Source organism: Pollicipes pollicipes, unplaced genomic scaffold (genome assembly GCF_011947565.3).
Source record: "Pollicipes pollicipes isolate AB1234 unplaced genomic scaffold, Ppol_2.1 Scaffold_7261;HRSCAF=8764_pilon_pilon_pilon, whole genome shotgun sequence".
NCBI lineage: Eukaryota > Metazoa > Arthropoda > Thecostraca > Pollicipedomorpha > Pollicipedidae > Pollicipes > Pollicipes pollicipes.
In genome coordinates this window covers 50,107,416-50,124,435 of record NW_023597054.1, presented here as the reverse complement: position 1 = coordinate 50,124,435, position 17,020 = coordinate 50,107,416, and the positions used below count along the sequence as shown (strand labels likewise).

Here is a 17,020-nt window from a genome sequence, read left to right as displayed (position 1 = left end):
GCTGGCAGTGGCAAAATGATGACGGGTACCGAGCCCGGCGTCGTGCGGCGCCAGGCCACGGGGCGGCGGGGCCCACCTGCACTGGAGAGGGCGGCGGCCGTAGTGGTCGGCGTCAGGAAACGCGACGAGCCGAGCATCGACGCCGTGGTGACGAAGTCTCGCGCCGCGCCGTACCGGGCGGCCCGGCTGCGGCCGCGGCCCCGGCCTGCCGCACACACGCACACACGCGTCCAACAGAGGCCCTGAACACTGCGACTGGACGCTCGCTCCGGCGCGGCGGCCGGCCAGCGCCGGCCAGCGCTGTGAGACACGATACAGCGAGAAGCGAGGCTATTACGGTCAGCATCCCCACCAACACAAGCATAATGGCATGGCCGTGATCCATTCTCCCACGCCGACAAGATTCGCCAACTCGCCAAAGCCCACGGCGTGTTAAGAAACAATTCACAAATATAAGTCGTGGGCCGCAGACATTGCCCCCCCCCCCCCCCCCCACCAACCGCAGTCCAAATGGTGAAGGAAACAACGGTCAAGCGCGGCGTCCTCTCCCAGCCACGGCGGCGAACGGCGGCGTACCTCGGCTGCGCCTGAAGCGGCCACCGTCCAGACTCTGAGTGACCCGGAGCCGGCAGCCGGGCGCCGGGCGGACGCCAGCCGGCAGCGGGAACGGCTCGGGCGACGGCGACGGCTGCCGCCGGGACAGACCGGCGCTCGGCACACCGCGGACCGCGGCTGGGGGCGGCAGAGGTCAACAGGGACCGCGACTGGGGGCGGAGGTCAACAGGGACCGCGACTGGGGGCGGCGGAGGTCAACACAGGCCACGGCTGGGGCAGCAGAGGTCAACAGGGACCGCTGCTGGGGACGGCAGAGGTCAACACAGGCCACGGCTGGGCAGCAGAGGTCAACACAGGCCACGGCTGGGAGCAGCAGAGGTCAACAGGGACCGCGGCTGGGGCGGCGGAGGTCAACAGAGGCCGCGGCTGGGGCGGCAGAGGTCAACAGCGTCCGCGGCTGGGGGCGGCTGAGATTTACAGGGGTTGCGGCTGGGGACGGCAGAGGTTAACAGGAGCTGCGTCTGGGGACAAGGCAAGGCAGCAGTGGCCGTGTCTGAGGGTGGCGGAGATCAACACAGGCCACGGCACCTCTTGACGTCCGCCGCCCCCAAACACGACCCCAATCTGGGAGACGCAGAGGTCACCGGAGGCAGCGCAAACCGGCCAACGGAGGTCATAGGAGTTCAACTGGGGTCAACAGGGCACGCGCTGGAGCAAGAGCGCCCAGTGGAATTCGTGTTTGGGGCTCACAATGGCACCAGAGGCAGTGTCTGGATGTCCAAAGAGGCTACCAGAGACTGTCTAGGAAACACAAGCTAGAACAAAGGTCACAAAAGACCCAGTTTGGCGTTCCTAAATCACATGCACCAAGCTGTATTCGGCGTCACATTCGACGATACCCTTCACGCTCGCTACCTACGAGCTGTCCACCTGTCCGTCTGTCATCTATCGAGATGTCTGTCCCCCACAGCTGTCCCCTCTGTCTGTCTGTCTCTATCGAGATGTCTGTCCCTTACGAGCTGTCCCCTGTCTGTCTGTCATCTATCTAGGTGTCTGTTCCCCTACATGCTGTCCCCTGCCTGTCTGTCCTCTACCTGTCTATCATCTATCGAGAAATCAGTCCCATACGAGCTTTGTCATGCCTGTCTGTCCCCTGCCAGCTGTCCCCTACGAGCTGTACCCTGCGTGTCTGCCATCTAACGAGATGTCTGTTCCCCGCGAGCTGACCCCTGCCTGTCTTGTCATCCATCGAGAAATAATGTCCCCTACGAGCTGCGCCATGTCTGTTTGTCCCCTACTTGCTTTACCCTGCCTGTCTGTTCCCAGCCTATTTGTCATCTATTGATATGTCTATCTCCTGCGAGCTGTCCACTGGCTGCCTGTCATCTATCGAGATGTCTTTCCCATACGAGCTGTCCCTATCTGTCTGTTATTTATAAAGGTGTCTGTCCCTTACAAGCTGTCTGTCAAGCTTACCATCTGTCCGTCCCTGCGAGCTGTCTTCTGCCTATCCTCTAACGAGATGTCCGTTCCCAACGAACAGCTCCCTATCTGTCTGTCCCCTACGACTACTCTCTGTCGGTCTGTCCCCTATCTGTCTATCCCCTATCGAGATGTCTGTCTTTTACGAGATGTCCCCTGTAGTCGGCCCGTATTCCCAAAAGCGTCTCGTTAGGATCACAACACTGGCTACCGGTCGGGCCGTCGACCGACTGGAGCGTGGGCTATCTCCTCACCTTAAACGGCGGCGTCGTCATCATTTTCAGCGTCGCGGCTGCCGCAGCGGGGGCAGGCGGCAGCGGAGGAGGCGGCGGCGCAGGCGGCGCGCTGGGAGTGGACCGCCGCCGACGGCGGGGACGGCACGTGCGCCACCGCCCCGGCTCGGGCTCGGGCTCGGGCGTGCCGCTGTCCGCCTCCTGGATCAGGTCGATGATGGGCGGCTCCGAGAGAGAGTCGGTCGTCGGCGGCCGGCGAGCCGCCCGGCTCTGGACGCTGCGTGGCGGCACGCGGCCGGCCCCTCGGACGCCCTGTGGTCAGCCAAACACACACGGCGCGTGTCAGCAAAGAGGTGACCGAGCACGCGCGCAGCGGCCGTCCGCCCGCCGGACGCGGACGCGCCACAAGCTAATCAGCACAACACCGCACGTAACGCACGGGTAAGCGTTCCACACTACATACCACCGGGCATTCCCAATCCCTTGAAAATAACAAGATGCCCGTCTCGACAGTCTCCGGCCGCCAGGGGAGTCCGGGCAAACACTAATCTGACAGGCAGACCACACTGGCGGCAGACGGCTACTAGCCGGGGTGCGGGGCCGTACCGCTCCTGGTCGGCCTGGCACGCTGTTTGGCCGGGCCGACCGGCCGCCGCCGCCGCTCGCGCGCCAGGTTCCTCAGCACCGCGTCTTCGCGGCAGAGTGGCGGAGTCGGCAGCCGCGGAAACACGGGCAGCGTGCCGTCCAGCTGCTGCGTCAGGATGTTGGTCAGGAACTCGGAGACCTCCTCCTGCCGGCCGACGCACGCATGCCGCGTCAGAGGGACGAGTGGCGCGGCGCGTGAGCGGTAACTGACAGGAGCAGCCAGCCGGAGGGCGTCATATCCCAACCGAACAGCACTCGACACAGCCGGCTGCCGACACAACTTATCGGCACGGTCACAGCACGTCACGGCCACTGACGGCCCGCCTCGCGTGTCGTCACCGAGTCGACCCGTGCCGCCGCCGCCCGCCCCCTCACCATGACTGCGCGGTCCACCATGCTCTGCGTCAGGCCCTCGCGCTGCCGCTTGTGCCGGTTGACCAGCAGGCGGCGGTCGGCGCCGCCCACCACCACCAGGCCAGTCTCTGCACGCATCCGGTCGCGCATCAGCTCGAGCTCGTGCGGCGCCGCGTCGCTGGCCGACTGGCCCACCAGCAGCAGGGTGGGCGTGCGCGACTCGAGCAGCGGGTCGTCCGGCTCGCCGCGCCGCCCGGCCGCCGACCAGTACGGGAAGCCGAGCCCGACCACGGCGCTGACGGGCTCGACCAGCGCCAGGTGGGCGGCCACCAGACCGGCGGCGCCCCAGCCGAGCAGGACCAGCGGCCGGCCGGGCCGCCGCAGCTCGGCCACCTGGCTCCGGCACATGGCCATGATGTGCGACAGGCTCTCGCTGACGGTGATGCCGCGGCTCGGCGCGCCACCTGCCGACGGGGCGCAGGTCAGCCGAGGTCAGACATGGTCAGCCGAAGTCAGGGACGGGTCAGACGAAGTCACGGACGGGCCAGCCCGTCAGTCGCAGTTCAACCGAGGTCAGACACGGGTCAACGGATGATTATAAGACGTGTAGCCTGTCATATACAGCTCATTACGCGCCACACCGCAACGACTGTACCGGCGCACATACACACCACGCGAACAAAATCGCCAGATACTACAGAAACACCTGCAGGGCAGAGCCGGCTGCTGTGTCAACGAACGGTATATGTCGGAGCGCAGCGGCAACAACCATCTACGCACGCCCGGTCCGCTCGTCGCCAGCGAGCCTGCCGACCGACTGGACCCTGCGGAGGGCGCAGAGCGGCCGTCGGCGCGCGCCACTCACCCTCGAACACGCTGATGGCGACCACCTTGCCGAGCGCCGAGAGCTGGCGGTGCCAGAAGTCGAGCCGGCCGGTGCCGAAGCCGAGCCGGCTGGCGTCCGAGCCGTGGCACGGCGACGACGGTACCAGCACCAGCAGCGGGTTGTTGGGAAGGCGCCGCTGCTCGGCACCAGCACGGCACCGGCGGGTCAGCGGCGCCGGTCGGAGCGCTACAGACAGGCGCGTGCGCGCCACCAGGGACGGTGCCGGAGGTGGAGACGGCGCAGCCGAGTACGCCGGATCGTGAACAGTTCTGACTTTGTTCTGGTGTATTCCGCCCGGATAGGTGTGAAACATTCCGAGGTTTTAAGGGTGGGCAACGTCTATGTGATGACATAGTACTGCATATCTTATGATATTGCATTCATTACTCAAACACTTTACCAAATGAAGCCATTGAAGCGCTAAGTTCCATGCCTATCCCACGCGTCCCATCCATACTGCCACAGGCAATGGTGAGTTCTTACTGATTCCCTGGCCGGCTGGGTTATCGGACCGCCGCCGATCACCGCTCGGTACGCACCAGCTTGTGCTGAGAGATGATGTGGGTGGCCGGTTCCCAGGGCCGGCGCAGCAGCGGCGCCAGCGTCTCGGCGGAGAGCGGGCCGTGGCGGGGGCCGGCCGGCCACGTCAGCCGAGCCGCCAGCGATGGCGTCTTGCTGGTCAGCGTCTGCCGACAGACGGGGCAGTGTCGCTCAGCCGCGGCGCACGTCGTCAGACACCCGCACACGTCTCCGGGACGTCCCTCAGACGCTGGAGGGCCCGACAGTGGGTTGTTGTAATGGGACGTGTGGTGCCTACACACCACATGGAATAGCCACGGCCAGGAACGCGGTCCAGTGCAGCCCCAGCCGGCCCCCCGTCACGAGGCGTGCCCTCCACCTGGCCAGCCGGCTGCGCGTCGGAACGAGCGAGAGAGCGCCGCACGCACCTGCACCACCTCCAGGTAGAGCGCCAGCGCGTCGCGACCCAGCTTTTGCAGCAGCAGGCCGTGCAGCCACTGGCAGAGCGGCCGCTGCCAGCCGGCCGCCGCCAGAGCGCGTCGCACCCGTGACGCGCACCGATCCGCGTGCACGCGCGCCACGAACGCCGCACCGCGCCGGCCGGCTACCGCCCGTCGCGCCAGCTGGTAACCGTCCAGAGCAGCCAGGATCCGCCGGAGCAGCTGGCGCTTGGCCGGGCTCCACGATGACCTGGCGGAGGAACGGTGAACTAATGTCAAGCAGCCCGGCCGTCAGATGACCTCACTGCCGCGGCGGCCGCGAGAAATTGTCGTAATAGTCGTCACCAATATTAAGCAGTGGAGAGTGTGTGAACGATGCACGCAGCAGCGTGAACACTGTCTATGAACTACTGAGCGTGCGTAAATTTCCCACAAATATTGGGGCCATCCATAAATCGCGTTACGTTTTTTTGTTGTTGACAATTTCAAACCCCCTTCCTTGGCTACGCACTGTTTACGCTTAGTGGCCTCCTTGTCCTGTGGTTACACTGAAGGCCACCACAAATTTACAAAAAGGTTCCGCCCGTTTGACCCTTTTCCAGCTTAAGCTGTACACAAGTACCAGCGTGCTGCTTGCGATGATAGCCAGCAGAAAAAAGGATCAAACCAGCGGAACCCGGCTTTCTGGTTTCCGAGCATTGAAAAAACTATAACATGATTTGAAGCTACACCTGAAATAACGTTACGTTGTCACCCCTCCCCATGGCTACAGACCTCGTTTAAGCTCCATTAAAAACCATCCGCCTCCAAACGTGAGGGTCACATATGTGTATCTCATCAGTTCATGTCATCTTGTTATGATGGGAATTAACATCCATCTTCTTAGCTGCCATCAGCAGCGGAAGGGCGGGGGGGGGGGAGGAAGTGGTCGGCTAGTGGTTCCCACCGGCTGCGGGCCCCTCCCCGCCCCCGGGGAGTCTCACTGGTCCAGCTGTTCAATCACTCCTGGCCCTCCCCCGCCCAACGGGGAGTCTCACTGGTCCAGCTGTTCGATCACCCCTGGCCCCCCCCGCCCCCGGGGAGTCTCACTGGTCCAGCTGTTCGATCACTCCTGGCCCCTCCCTGCCCCCGGGGAGTCTCACTGGTCAGCTGTTCGATCAGGTCATCGGGCACGTCGCGCGCGTTGGCCACGTGCTCCTGACACTCGTCCATGGCGGCGCGCGCCGCCCGCTCATCGGCGGCCGTCAGCGTCTCCGCCTCGTCCACCGACTCACGTCCACCGGCGAGCCTGCAGCTGTGGATGGGGCGGGGTCAGGCCATCAGCACGGTCAGGTCACCAGTGGGGTCATGTCACCAGCGGGGCCATGTCACCAACAGGGTCGGGTCACCAGCAGGATCAGGTGGCCACTGGGCTCAGGTCGCCAGCAGGATCAAGTCACCAGCAGACTCAGGTCACCAGCCAGATCAGGTCACCCGCAGGATCAGGTGGCCACACCAACAGGATCAAGTCACCAACAGGGTCAGGTCACCAGTGGGTCAGGTCACCAGATAAGTTGTCACTGGAGAGGTCAAGTCATCAACAAGGCCAGGTCACCAGCAGATCAGGTAATTAGCAGGGTCACGTCACTAGCGGGATCATGTCACCGGCGGGGTCAGGCCACAAGCCAGCACCCATCATCACACATGCTATGGGGCAGGGGCACACAGGGGCGATCTCACTGTGTCAGGAGCACTGTAAGACAGTGCAAGAGACCACATGACAGGCGATTTGTGTGAAATAGGTTCACTGTGTCTGCTGCAAAACATCATATTAGATCATCATGAAGCAGAAAGCTTGTCAGTTAAGTCCCATCCACAATACTATGCAGTGAAGTCCGGGCTGAGCTAGCCAAAGCTTCTAGTGGGTGACATGGGTCTATGTAGTTTTATTTGGATGCCATTTGTCACCATGCCACTGGTCGCCCCATTCTAGAGGACTGATCTGGCTGGCAGGGGCAGCGGCAAAGAGCACTCACAGCTGACGTCCACTCTGTGCCGGGGGGTTGACCAGCACCAGACGGGTCTGGTGCTGCACGTGCACCCCGTCGGAGCGCCAGCTCCACGGCCGGGTGTACAGGTGGTCCAGTGACACACAGTGTGTCTGACGAGTCTGGTGACGGTGACAGACAGGCACAGTCAGATGCTGGGTGGAGGTGGTGGTGCACAGAACAGAGATGTGAGCATGTGTACATGGGGAGCAGCAGCCAGATGCCCTGAGCTAGTGAGACACTGCAGAATGGTCACTGACCAGCTGGGACATGCAGCATGACGAGAGTATGGATATGATTTGAACAGGTTCTTTTGTGGAGGTGTGAAACTGCACATATTGACATACCTTGTGACCTCTTACTTCTCTGTTTTCACACTGGAAGTGCATGTCTACAAAAAATCAAAAGTGAAGGTACCATAGAATCAAAAGAGGCATGAGAACAATGATGAAATTTCCAGTACAAATTCAGTTCATGGAACTTAAACATAGTTTGGGCAGTTAGTATGTTATTGGACATGTAAATGACTCTGCAGCACCATGGCCATAACCACAGTGAAGCCACAGTGAATATATCCATGTACACAAAACAAAGAGCATATGTTGAAGATAGGCAGCTGGTGCATGGTACCAGATATTCATGCATACTTGCCTATCTAAACTGTCAGCAGCCATGTTTGCAACTGTTGCACACTTGGCCAGCAGCCCCAAAGTGCCTGATTTCTGACAGGCTCACCTTTGTTGAAATATGCCTCAGGAACGCATCGCCCTGTGGTGGTCCCAGATCCTCGCCCTCATTGCTGTCCACTGGACTCAGGGGCTCATCCGGAGTATGAGACAGTGGGGTGGATGACATTCTGTAGACTAACTGCAATAATACAGACAGTAATCAAGGGCACACCCTCATAATCTCCTCCCCCCACCTCCCTCAGAAGTGATTCTAGGCCTGTCAGTGGAATAACAAGAGGTCTTGCATTGGCCAACAAATAAACCTTGGTAAAACATTGGCTTGCATATCAGTCTTGTATTAAAGCAAGCAGTTAATGTAGTGATATTGTGAGATATAAAGTTGGTCAGGTTTCAACCCAGTCATGTACTATATGGCTGTACATGTTTGCACAGAAATACATAAAGGTTGCATTAATTATAAAAATGGCATCTATGGGCCAGACTGAAAGAAATATGCTACCCTAAGCATGTGACAGTAACATTGCAGCAACAACTTCCATGCACATGCAGTGTGACTCCAAACTCTACATTTGGCAAGCATTTTGTACCCCTTTCAGCGAGCTGAGTGCCTAGGTCTCAAGGAATTGCATTTTTCAAAGAAAAATTGGGACCAAAATGGTCCCAAAATATTTATCCTGGAAAAATCGTGCAGAAAATTGTAAATCAAAACTCCAGCCCAGTATGCCTCCGCGTCTCCGTCTCAAACATAAAAAAAACATAGCAGCAAGGAGAACCCCCACGCAGCAAAACATCAAAGGAAATACTCTGCATGCATAGTGAACTTATCTATCCTTTTTTATCATCGTTTGTATTACACTTGCACGCTCACATTCCCACGCTGTGTAGTACTGGGACTTTGGGGTAGCTCTCTAGCGGCACTTACGATTCCTGTGGTGCATTCGCACCACATACCTAGAATATTCTGACATTCTTATTGTAGAAGATGATGCAGACTATAATCTAAGAGAAAATAGGAAATGTAACTTTATTTTAAATAAAATGTCTGTTGTTTTAACCAAAATATAAAATTTTAGAACCAAAACATTATGACTGAATTAAAATATACGTCATATTATCTAGGGTCAATACCTGATCAACTTACTTGATTGCGATAATAAACAAAACCATAATAGCAGCCTTATGGAACCGGGAGAAGACGGCTTCCCCGGTCGCTTGTAGAGGATTGTCGATGGGTGGGGGAGGTTGAAGGGGTCAGGCAACTGGGTTGGTGGGCGTTGGACTGCCTGCTTCTGTTCAGTGGCTGGGAATCAAATAAAAAACGAAGCGATGCAGGCACATGTGGCGTTGTCAAACACTGAGGCAGACTGGAGTAGAGTAGTAGTTAGGTAACTGGTTATCACATCAGCATGACAGCACCATTAAGAGTGTCAGTTTTTCGGAATGGCTGTGCCGGCTGTGGTCATGTAAGTTCTTTTGAATCTTTTATGAAACCTGTCTCCTTTTGGGCTGTATTAAAGGCTCCTACCTTGCATAAAGGTCAGGCTTCATGGGTGGGTGTTAGGTTACAGGGGTGTAGTTTCATAAAATAAGTTTGGGTTGTCTGTGCAGTGAAAGATTGTGAAGGATGCCATATAATTTTCCCAAAGAAAGATTCCCTCCAAATCTGTCCACTTCTTAAAGCTGGCAGAGGAGTTGGAGCCTCTTCAAAGTGATGGGAAGGTGCACCCCTGAGTGGTTATCGCTACCACTTTTCTGCTGAAACAATTTTGGCTGTATTCAATTCTGACCAGGCTGCTGACTGGGTTTGTCTGATTTCCACTGCCTAGCTTGCAAGACACTGATGTCACGTTCTCTTTTCTTTGATCATGTATGTGCTGACTGAATGGGATGATTCAAGTGCTCAATGTTTGATGTCATTTTTAGGGCATGGATGTACCATTGCATTCATGTAAGCATCTAAATATGATAGCATTTATGAAAATTTTGCATTGCTGAAAGCATATTGTAATGATGCAGTATTATAGATAAATGCAGACATTCATGGGCACCATCCAGTTACATCATGCTCATCTGGTGTGGACTGTTGTAATGCCATCTCTGGCATGCAGTTGCATTCTTTTCAATGCAGTTTGGGTTTAATATTCTGCATGTTTCAGGCCCTTCTGTTTAGGAACTCCCTGAGTGACCTGATGTCAGCAGCATCATCCAAGCTTGGGTTTGCTGTTGGAGCACTGTTTAATGAGCAAGGAGGTCTCATTAGTGATCCAGACATCATAAGGTAAAAATTATGTTTTGTCATATAATGCTCAAACAGGTGGTGTGCAATGGTGTTTGCCATCATAAGGTCATGACTGGATTGGTAATATTTTTAGCTGAACAGCATTTAATAGTATATCTTAGCCAGAAGCATATATGATGGGCTTGCTGTGCACAGCACCCAGGTGACAACTGATGTTGCAGGGATGGTGACATACTGCTGGCGGCTGCCGAGGGTGAGCCGTTTTCCCGTGCTGCGCCATCCCTCGCTGCTGGCGGCGCCGCTGGTGTCCGGAGCGGGTGCTCCGACAGTGGCACCACTGAGTGGGTGACGCTGAACGTGGGCGGCCGCCTGTTCACCACCAGTGTCACCACGCTCACTGGCGTCGAGCCGAACTCGATGCTGGCCAGGTAGGCCCCCACACCGATAACAGGGTGATTCGTCTGGTGGCGTCTGGCTGACTGATAGTTGGGGACTTGCTGACTGGAAGTGTTGAGCTGATGGCAATATGAAGGCATCATGAGAGATGATCTTGGGTGGACTGAGGCGGTAGGTCATGCCAGCGGACGGTGTGAGCTGAGGGATACTTCTAGGGGATCCGGCTGTTGATATTTAACAGAATTTTCCACCAGGTCGAGTGGTGGAAAATTCTGATGTTTGGTTGGCCAAGACCAGGGCTTGGTAATGGACGGTATTTAGCGGGATGAAACATGGCATGCAGACAGACAGGCTTACCTCATTGAGATAGCAGACCTGCTGGCAGATACTGTTTATCCCACTGAAAGACCGGGACAGACTCCATTTGACAGTGGCAGACGACATTTAGCTGACCAAGACTTGGAAGGCATTCTCACAGAATATTTAGAGCACGTCGTCTAACGCTATTCGACGACTATGCGGCCAAGCGATGCTATCACATGGTGGCGTGCTGATTGGCACAGAACGGCATGCTGACGCATGGTGTTACTCTCACCTAAACGTTAGGGTATGTTGACGTGTATGTGGGGCACCAATGCGTGGTGTCCGGGGAGGGGGGGGGGGGGGGGGGGGGTTTTGGGGGTTTGGGACACCAGGGCATGGCGACGAGCGGTATTGATTGGCGGGGACGCCAGGCCACAGTGTCAAGCAATATTCGGTCTCAACTTGGGCGTTGACTGCGTGCTCAGCTCGCCCCGCATAGTATGAATGACAGCGCACACGGACAGATAGCCGAGCCTAATGCCTCCTCATGATCGCCCCGCGTGTCTCCGCCTAGGCTGCAAATCTGGCTGTACTGGCAACGCTACCGTCTCAAGGTGCGTGTGCCGCTGTGATGCCTTCCGACCGTGTCGCTGCAGGATGTTCGGCGGCGACCCTGAGGGCTTGCGTCCCGGTGACCGGGACAGCTCGGGCGCCTACCTGATCGACCGCAGCCCCACCTACTTCGAGCCGATCCTGCACTACCTGCGCACGCGGCAACTGGTGCTGGACGAGGGTGTCAACCCGGCCGGTACGGGGCGCGCCCGGCGCGGTTCCGCCGGCGCCGGGCACCTGGCACAGACCTAACGCTAGAGGGCGGACGGGGCGTGCCACCGATACTGCCGAACGGCCCGGACACAAGCGTCAGTCTATTTGCGAAGCAACTACCACGCAGCGTGTGCGTGTGTATGCCTGTACTAGGTGTCGGCGTCGCCGAGACTGCAACACGGCCTGAGTGAGCTGCCCTTGGCGTGCCGCTGCGCCACTGTGCGCCCTCTCACGCCCGGTGTCGTAAGCCTTGTCAGAATCTGTGGCTGAGCGCGCCGTCTGTGGCCAGGTGTGCTGGAGGAGGCGCGCTTCTTCGGGGTGGAGTCGCTGCTGGGCCGGCTGGAGGCGCTGGCGGCGGCCGCGCCGCCGGTCGCCGCCGACGCGCCGCTTTCGCGCCGAGAGGTGGTGCGTGCCCTGCTGGTGACGCCCAGCCAGGCCAGCCTCCGCTTCCAGGGCGTCAACTTCACTGGCGCCGACCTGTCCAAGCTCGATCTCAGGAACATCAACTTTAAGGTGGGACCGGGCGCGCCGAGGGCCGGGTCCCCGCCCGGGGCGCGAGACGAGCGGCTGCCGACGATCGCCGGCGGTGCTTGTTCCGCTGGGTTTGGAGTAACGGCGGTGGGTAGCGACTGTGACACTTCGTAAATGGCTATCCTAGAGGTATATCAACATCCGGTTCCAATGTTCTACTTTGTGTTGTGGATTGTGCGGGAGGCTTAAATGGGTTACGCCACTGGCGTTAGGACGGATATAGGTGATTGAAGGCCATTTTTTGCATCGACTAATGCCAATGGATCTTCAGAGGCATTGATGTGCTTTGCCCGGGCGAATGTAGGCCAGAATGATGTATGCCTGGTGGCGCTGCGTAATTTGATTTATTCTCAAAGCGGGCAGTGCCATGAGAACAAATTGCTCCGACTCGGCGGGTTTAAGCGGAGTGTTGTCAAGACCGCCTTCCAGCACAGCTGTAATCTGAGCACCAGTGGCACCATTGGTTCGTCCACAGAACGGGATGTATTTATCTTCAACTCCCACTACCATAAAGCCAGACATGTGCTACATTTTGTCGTTTGAAGTTCATACTTCATACCGTCACATGCTAAGCTTTTGATCATTAGTATTTATGGCTGAGGAAAAATGGTTATGCGTATATCGCGCACCTGGTCTCGAGCCTGTCTCGGGTTCGTCAGGTGGTAGATGTGACCCGCTTGCACCGCAGACATGATCAACAGGAACGTTTAGTGACTGGTTGGGAAAGTACCGATAGTTTCCGTTAATCATGTCCTGTCGCCGAAGTCTGTGGCATCTACCACGTGACGACGAACTCAAGACAGGTGCAAAACCAGATGTGCAATGTGAACATAACCGTCTTGCCTTACTCCCGTAGTCCGTACTAAACGTTACACGGCGGATGTCATCCGGTCCAACATCCATCCGATCGCTTTTACGTTTGCTGATCATGTTTCATGTTGTTTTGCGGCATTAATAGGTTTACGCTAAGTTATTGCCAAGTGTGTTCAAGCTCGCAATGCCATCTCTAGTCTCGGGAATTAGTTTTTTGAAGCAGAAGTAGTGATGCCAGCAGCCACAGTTTCATGAATGATAGACAATATGACATCAAAGCGGCTAGTATTACGTGGCGTTCGCCGGCCTTAGGAAAGGGAGAAGACACGCCACACAACTCTGCGCCACTTACATATAGGTTAGGTGGAATTTCCAAGGGGGGACTGACCGATAAGTCTCACTCGTCATGTCCTAAATGCATTGAATGTCGTTTGCAAAATAGACAAACCGCAGCGAACAATTCCGCAGTACTCGTGTCCGCGGAACTATAACCTGGCGGAAACGTCCTCAGTACTCTTGTCCGCAACGCTGTAACCTGACGGGGCGTCCTACAGTGCTCGTGTCTGCGCGTCTGTAACCTGATACGGGGCGTCCACTGTGTTCGTGTCTGTGGCATTGTATCCTGACGGGGGCATCCAAGGTGCTTGTACCCGCGTGTCCGTCACCTGACGGGGGCGTCCATAGTACGCGTGCCTGCAGGACGATAACCTGCGCAACTGTAACCTTACGGGGGCGTCCACAGTACGCGTGCCTGTGGGACTGTAACTTGCGCAACTGTAACCTTACGGTGGCGTCCACAGTACGCGTGCCTGCGGGACTGTAACCTGCGCAACTGTAACCTGACAGGGGCGTCCGCAGTGCGCGTGCCTGCGGAACTGTAACCTTACGGGGGCGTCCACAGTACGCGTGCTTGCGGGACTGTAACCTGCGCAACGGTTACCTGACGGGGCGTCCATAGTACGCGTGCTTGCGGGACTGTAACTCGCACAACTGAAACCTTACGGGGGCGTCCACAGTACGCGTGCCTGCGGGACTGTAACCCGCGCGATTGTAACCTTACGGAGGCGTCCACAGTACGCGTGCCTGAGGGACTGTAACCTGCGCAACTGTAACCTGACGGGCTGCTGTCTGGAGCGCGCCGACCTGTCCGGCGCCAACCTAGACTCGGCCCAGCTTTCCTGCGTCAGGATGATCTGTGCCAACCTGGAGTCGGCCTACATGCGCTCCTGCAACTTTGAAGACCCGGGTGGCATCAGGGCTAACCTTGAAGGTAAGCTTACCAGGACGTCCACAGCGCGCGTGTGTGCAGGATCGCGTACCTTGCCGCTGGTGCGCAGAGGCTACCACGCGAAGGTGGCGTATGCCTCGGAAGAGGAGTGCGGGAGGGGTATCTTCCTTAGAGAGTCCATGTGTCACGTAGTACGACACAGACATGCCACCATTAATAAACAGGCTGGCGGCCAAATTATCTCCCGGCTCGTGCCATTCGGGAGTCGGTGCCAGGGCGCGTGCGCAGCAATCGGCTTACTGCGGACGCAAGGATCTGAACGCCGATCGAGCCGCCAACTCTGCGACTAAATCGAAGTAAAAACACGTCGGCCGTCCGGACTCTCAGGAGCCCTTCTTATCGCCCAGAAGCCTTCAGGGTCTCCCGGGAGTGCTGCAGCTGGGTCTCAGGGGCCCTGGAGACGGTCGTGGGAAGCGCTGGAGCTGAGTGTCGGTTGGAAGGCTGCAGCTGCGAGTGGTACGGTGGCCGGGCGCCTGTTGGACACTAGGAGTGGGACGTGTAAGAAAATCTAGCACGCTGCAATTTGTATCTCGCGTATTTAGAGAGCAGTTATAGTGCTGTGATCAACGCCAAAAACGCCACTTCCATTGACCCTGTAGGCGGCCTGGAGAGCGTGTGGACATGACTCGTGTGTCCAGCGAGAGTGTGCAGACATGACTCCTGTCTCCAGCTCCATGTGTTTATCTCCGTGGAAAGAGGTTGTTCGTCAGGGGGGCTGCCGTCCGTGCGGCATTATCCTGAGACCCTGTGGATTTATCTCAACCGCAAACTTATTGTTCACGATGGTAATGCACTTCGCATTTTATCCTGGGCTGTCAGCTAGACAATAAGCTCATGATTTAGATTAACGGCCTAGCTGTTCATGGAGGTTCAGGAATTTGGGCCACGAGGTGCAAATATTTTGTGATAGAGATCTTTGCTAAGACTGATTGTTGCAGCAGAGTAGGGCAGTTGTTAAATAGCGTGTTGTTCAAGTACGTTGATTTATATATTTAGCCGCCCTTTCACGCCAAGACAATCGTGTGCGCGCTCACCGTTTCCCGGTGTGTCTTCCGCCAGGTGCCAACATGAAGGGCGCCATACTGACGGGCAGCAACATGTCCTCCATAAACCTGCGCGTGGCGACGCTGAAGAACGCCAATCTTCAGGACTGTGACCTGCGGCTGGCCATCCTGGCCGGAGCCGACCTCGAGGTGGGTGCGACCCCGGCTTGGCGGTGACGTGCTGCCGCTGAGGTCGGGGACACCCTGGCTTACCTCATCTGCCGCCGACGCAGCCGATCACGTGGTCAGGGCCGGCACCAGGGGCTGATCTGAGCTGCTGTCGGTCCGGCCGGTCACGTGGTCAGGGCCGGCACCAGGGGCTGATCACAGCTGCTGTCGATGCAGCCGGTCACGTGGTCAGGGCCGGCACCAGGGGCTGATCTGAGCTGCTGTCGGTCCGGCCGGTCACGTGGTCAGGGCCGGCGCCAGGGGCTGATCTCAGCTGCCGTCGATGCAGCCGGTAACGTGGTCAGGGCCGGCACCAGGGGCTGATCTCAGCTGCCGTCGATGCGGCCGGTCACGTGGTCGGCCGGCACCAGGGGCTGATCTGAGCTGCTGTCGGTCCGGCCGGTCACGTGGTCAGGGCCGGCACCAGGGGCTGATCTCAGCTGCCGTCGATGCAGCCGGTCACGTGGTCAGGGCCGGCACCAGGGGCTGATCTGAGCTGCTGTCGGTCCGGCCGGTCAAGTGGTCAGGGCCGGCACCAGGGGCTGATCTCAGCTGCCGTCGATGCAGCCGGTCACGTGGTCAGGGCCGGCACCAAGGGTTGATCTCAGCTGCTGTCGGTGCAGCCGATCACGTGGTCAGGGTCGGCACCAGCAGCTGACCTCAGCTGTCGCCGGTGCGGCTGATCACGTGGTCGGGGCCGGCACCAGGTCCTGACCACGTGACCGTTTGAAGGCAAAGAGCCGCGTGCTCGGTTTCGGTAGGCAGATGCCAGCGTGTATAGTCCACGCATAGCTATCCGTTTTAACTTAAGTTTTGCGGCATGCATTGGAGCAAATCACCTGCTCAAAACGCTGTATTGACAACGACGCAACACAGATCCCAGGCCAGTCACAGTGCCGTCAGTCGGCCGCACCTGTGCCGTCAGCCGGCCGCACCTGTGCCGTCAGCCGGCCACACCTGTGCTGTCAGCTGGCCGAACTTGTGCCGTCAGCCGACTGCACCTGTGCCGTCAGCCGGCCGCACCGCCCAAGCGGCGGCCGGACGGCGGGCTGGGCTCTTTTCGGCCCGCCATCACCACCCGATAGCACCGGCTATGGTGCGGGGCAGTTGTGTAGAGCCTTGTACCTTATGGTGTACGACAGACACGTGGTGGTCAAGAAAGGCGTGTATCATGTTGGCCCCCCCCCGAGTTTCGTGTGGATGGAGGTGTGTGAAATTGGAACAAAGGCGACGCTGAGTCACTGCTTTTGATCGAGAGCTGTGAATTATCTCCATCTCAGCTGCTGCTCAGTTATCTTATCTCGAATTGCCTCCAGCCCCTTGACTTTTGATGACGGTGGTGTTGGTGACGGCTGTATCATTTTTCTTCCGAACCGATATTGATGGCGGTGCCAGGGCCTGTTTCCCGGCGAGTAGGCCCTCGCAGCGGGTGCTGTTGGGAAGTCATTGATGACGCTGTTAGGCAGGGACTAGTCAGAGGCGGTGTCGCATGCCTGTGGTCTTCCGTGCCAACCCCACTACCGTGAGTGTGATTTGATTTTGAGTTGCCATGAGCGTTGGTTGGTAGATGGACAAGACATTTTT

General features: G+C 57.8%; 2 protein-coding genes and 1 long non-coding RNA gene across 4 annotated transcripts in view; 1 reads left to right on the top strand and 2 right to left on the bottom strand.

Moving 5' to 3' along the window:
- Window positions 1-2,292: 2,292 nt before the first annotated feature.
- On the bottom strand, window positions 2,293-6,326 carry LOC119111580 (KAT8 regulatory NSL complex subunit 3). The gene is made up of 8 exons (XM_037235389.1): window positions 6,241-6,326; window positions 5,103-5,364; window positions 4,695-4,841; window positions 4,135-4,291; window positions 3,291-3,733; window positions 2,877-3,060; window positions 2,459-2,582; window positions 2,293-2,329 (listed from the first exon to the last, which is right to left on the bottom strand). Exons 1-8 carry the CDS (start codon window positions 6,324-6,326, stop codon window positions 2,293-2,295), a joined length of 1,440 nt encoding a protein of 479 aa, XP_037091284.1.
- An 806-nt stretch (window positions 6,327-7,132) lies between these two features.
- On the bottom strand, window positions 7,133-8,731 carry LOC119112105 (uncharacterized). Its single transcript, XR_005095681.1, has 3 exons — window positions 8,699-8,731; window positions 7,877-8,008; window positions 7,133-7,263 (listed from the first exon to the last, which is right to left on the bottom strand). It is a non-coding gene; the product is annotated as an uncharacterized LOC119112105 (long non-coding RNA).
- Window positions 8,732-9,052: 321 nt separating this feature from the next.
- The window catches only part of LOC119112104 (BTB/POZ domain-containing protein KCTD9), a 17,505-nt gene continuing 9,537 nt past the window's right edge, over window positions 9,053-17,020 (top strand). Inside the window, exons 1-7 of one of the 2 annotated variants that reach the window (XM_037236117.1) lie at window positions 9,053-9,215; window positions 9,987-10,108; window positions 10,291-10,497; window positions 11,425-11,576; window positions 11,883-12,106; window positions 14,012-14,207; window positions 15,285-15,418. In XM_037236117.1, the coding sequence (XP_037092012.1) occupies window positions 10,020-10,108; window positions 10,291-10,497; window positions 11,425-11,576; window positions 11,883-12,106; window positions 14,012-14,207; window positions 15,285-15,418 (1,002 nt within the window). In that variant the 5' untranslated portion in view covers window positions 9,053-9,215; window positions 9,987-10,019. Of the gene's footprint in view, window positions 9,294-9,986; window positions 10,109-10,290; window positions 10,498-11,424; window positions 11,577-11,882; window positions 12,107-14,011; window positions 14,208-15,284; window positions 15,419-17,020 lie in introns of both variants that reach the window. The other variant, XM_037236116.1, reaches the window with a different exon arrangement.

Excerpts from the sequence above, each read along its gene's own strand:
- LOC119111580 (XM_037235389.1), bottom strand. The coding sequence starts at position 6,326 with ATGGACGAGTGTCAGGAGCACGTGGCCAACGCGCGCGACGTGCCCGAT. Across the intron at positions 3,734-4,134 it reads CGCCATCAGCGTGTTCGAGG|GTGGCGCGCCGAGCCGCGGC; the intron begins GTGAGTGGCGCG and ends CCCCGTCGGCAG. Across the intron at positions 2,330-2,458 it reads GATCCAGGAGGCGGACAGCG|CCGCGACGCTGAAAATGATG; the intron begins GCACGCCCGAGC and ends CCGCTGCGGCAG.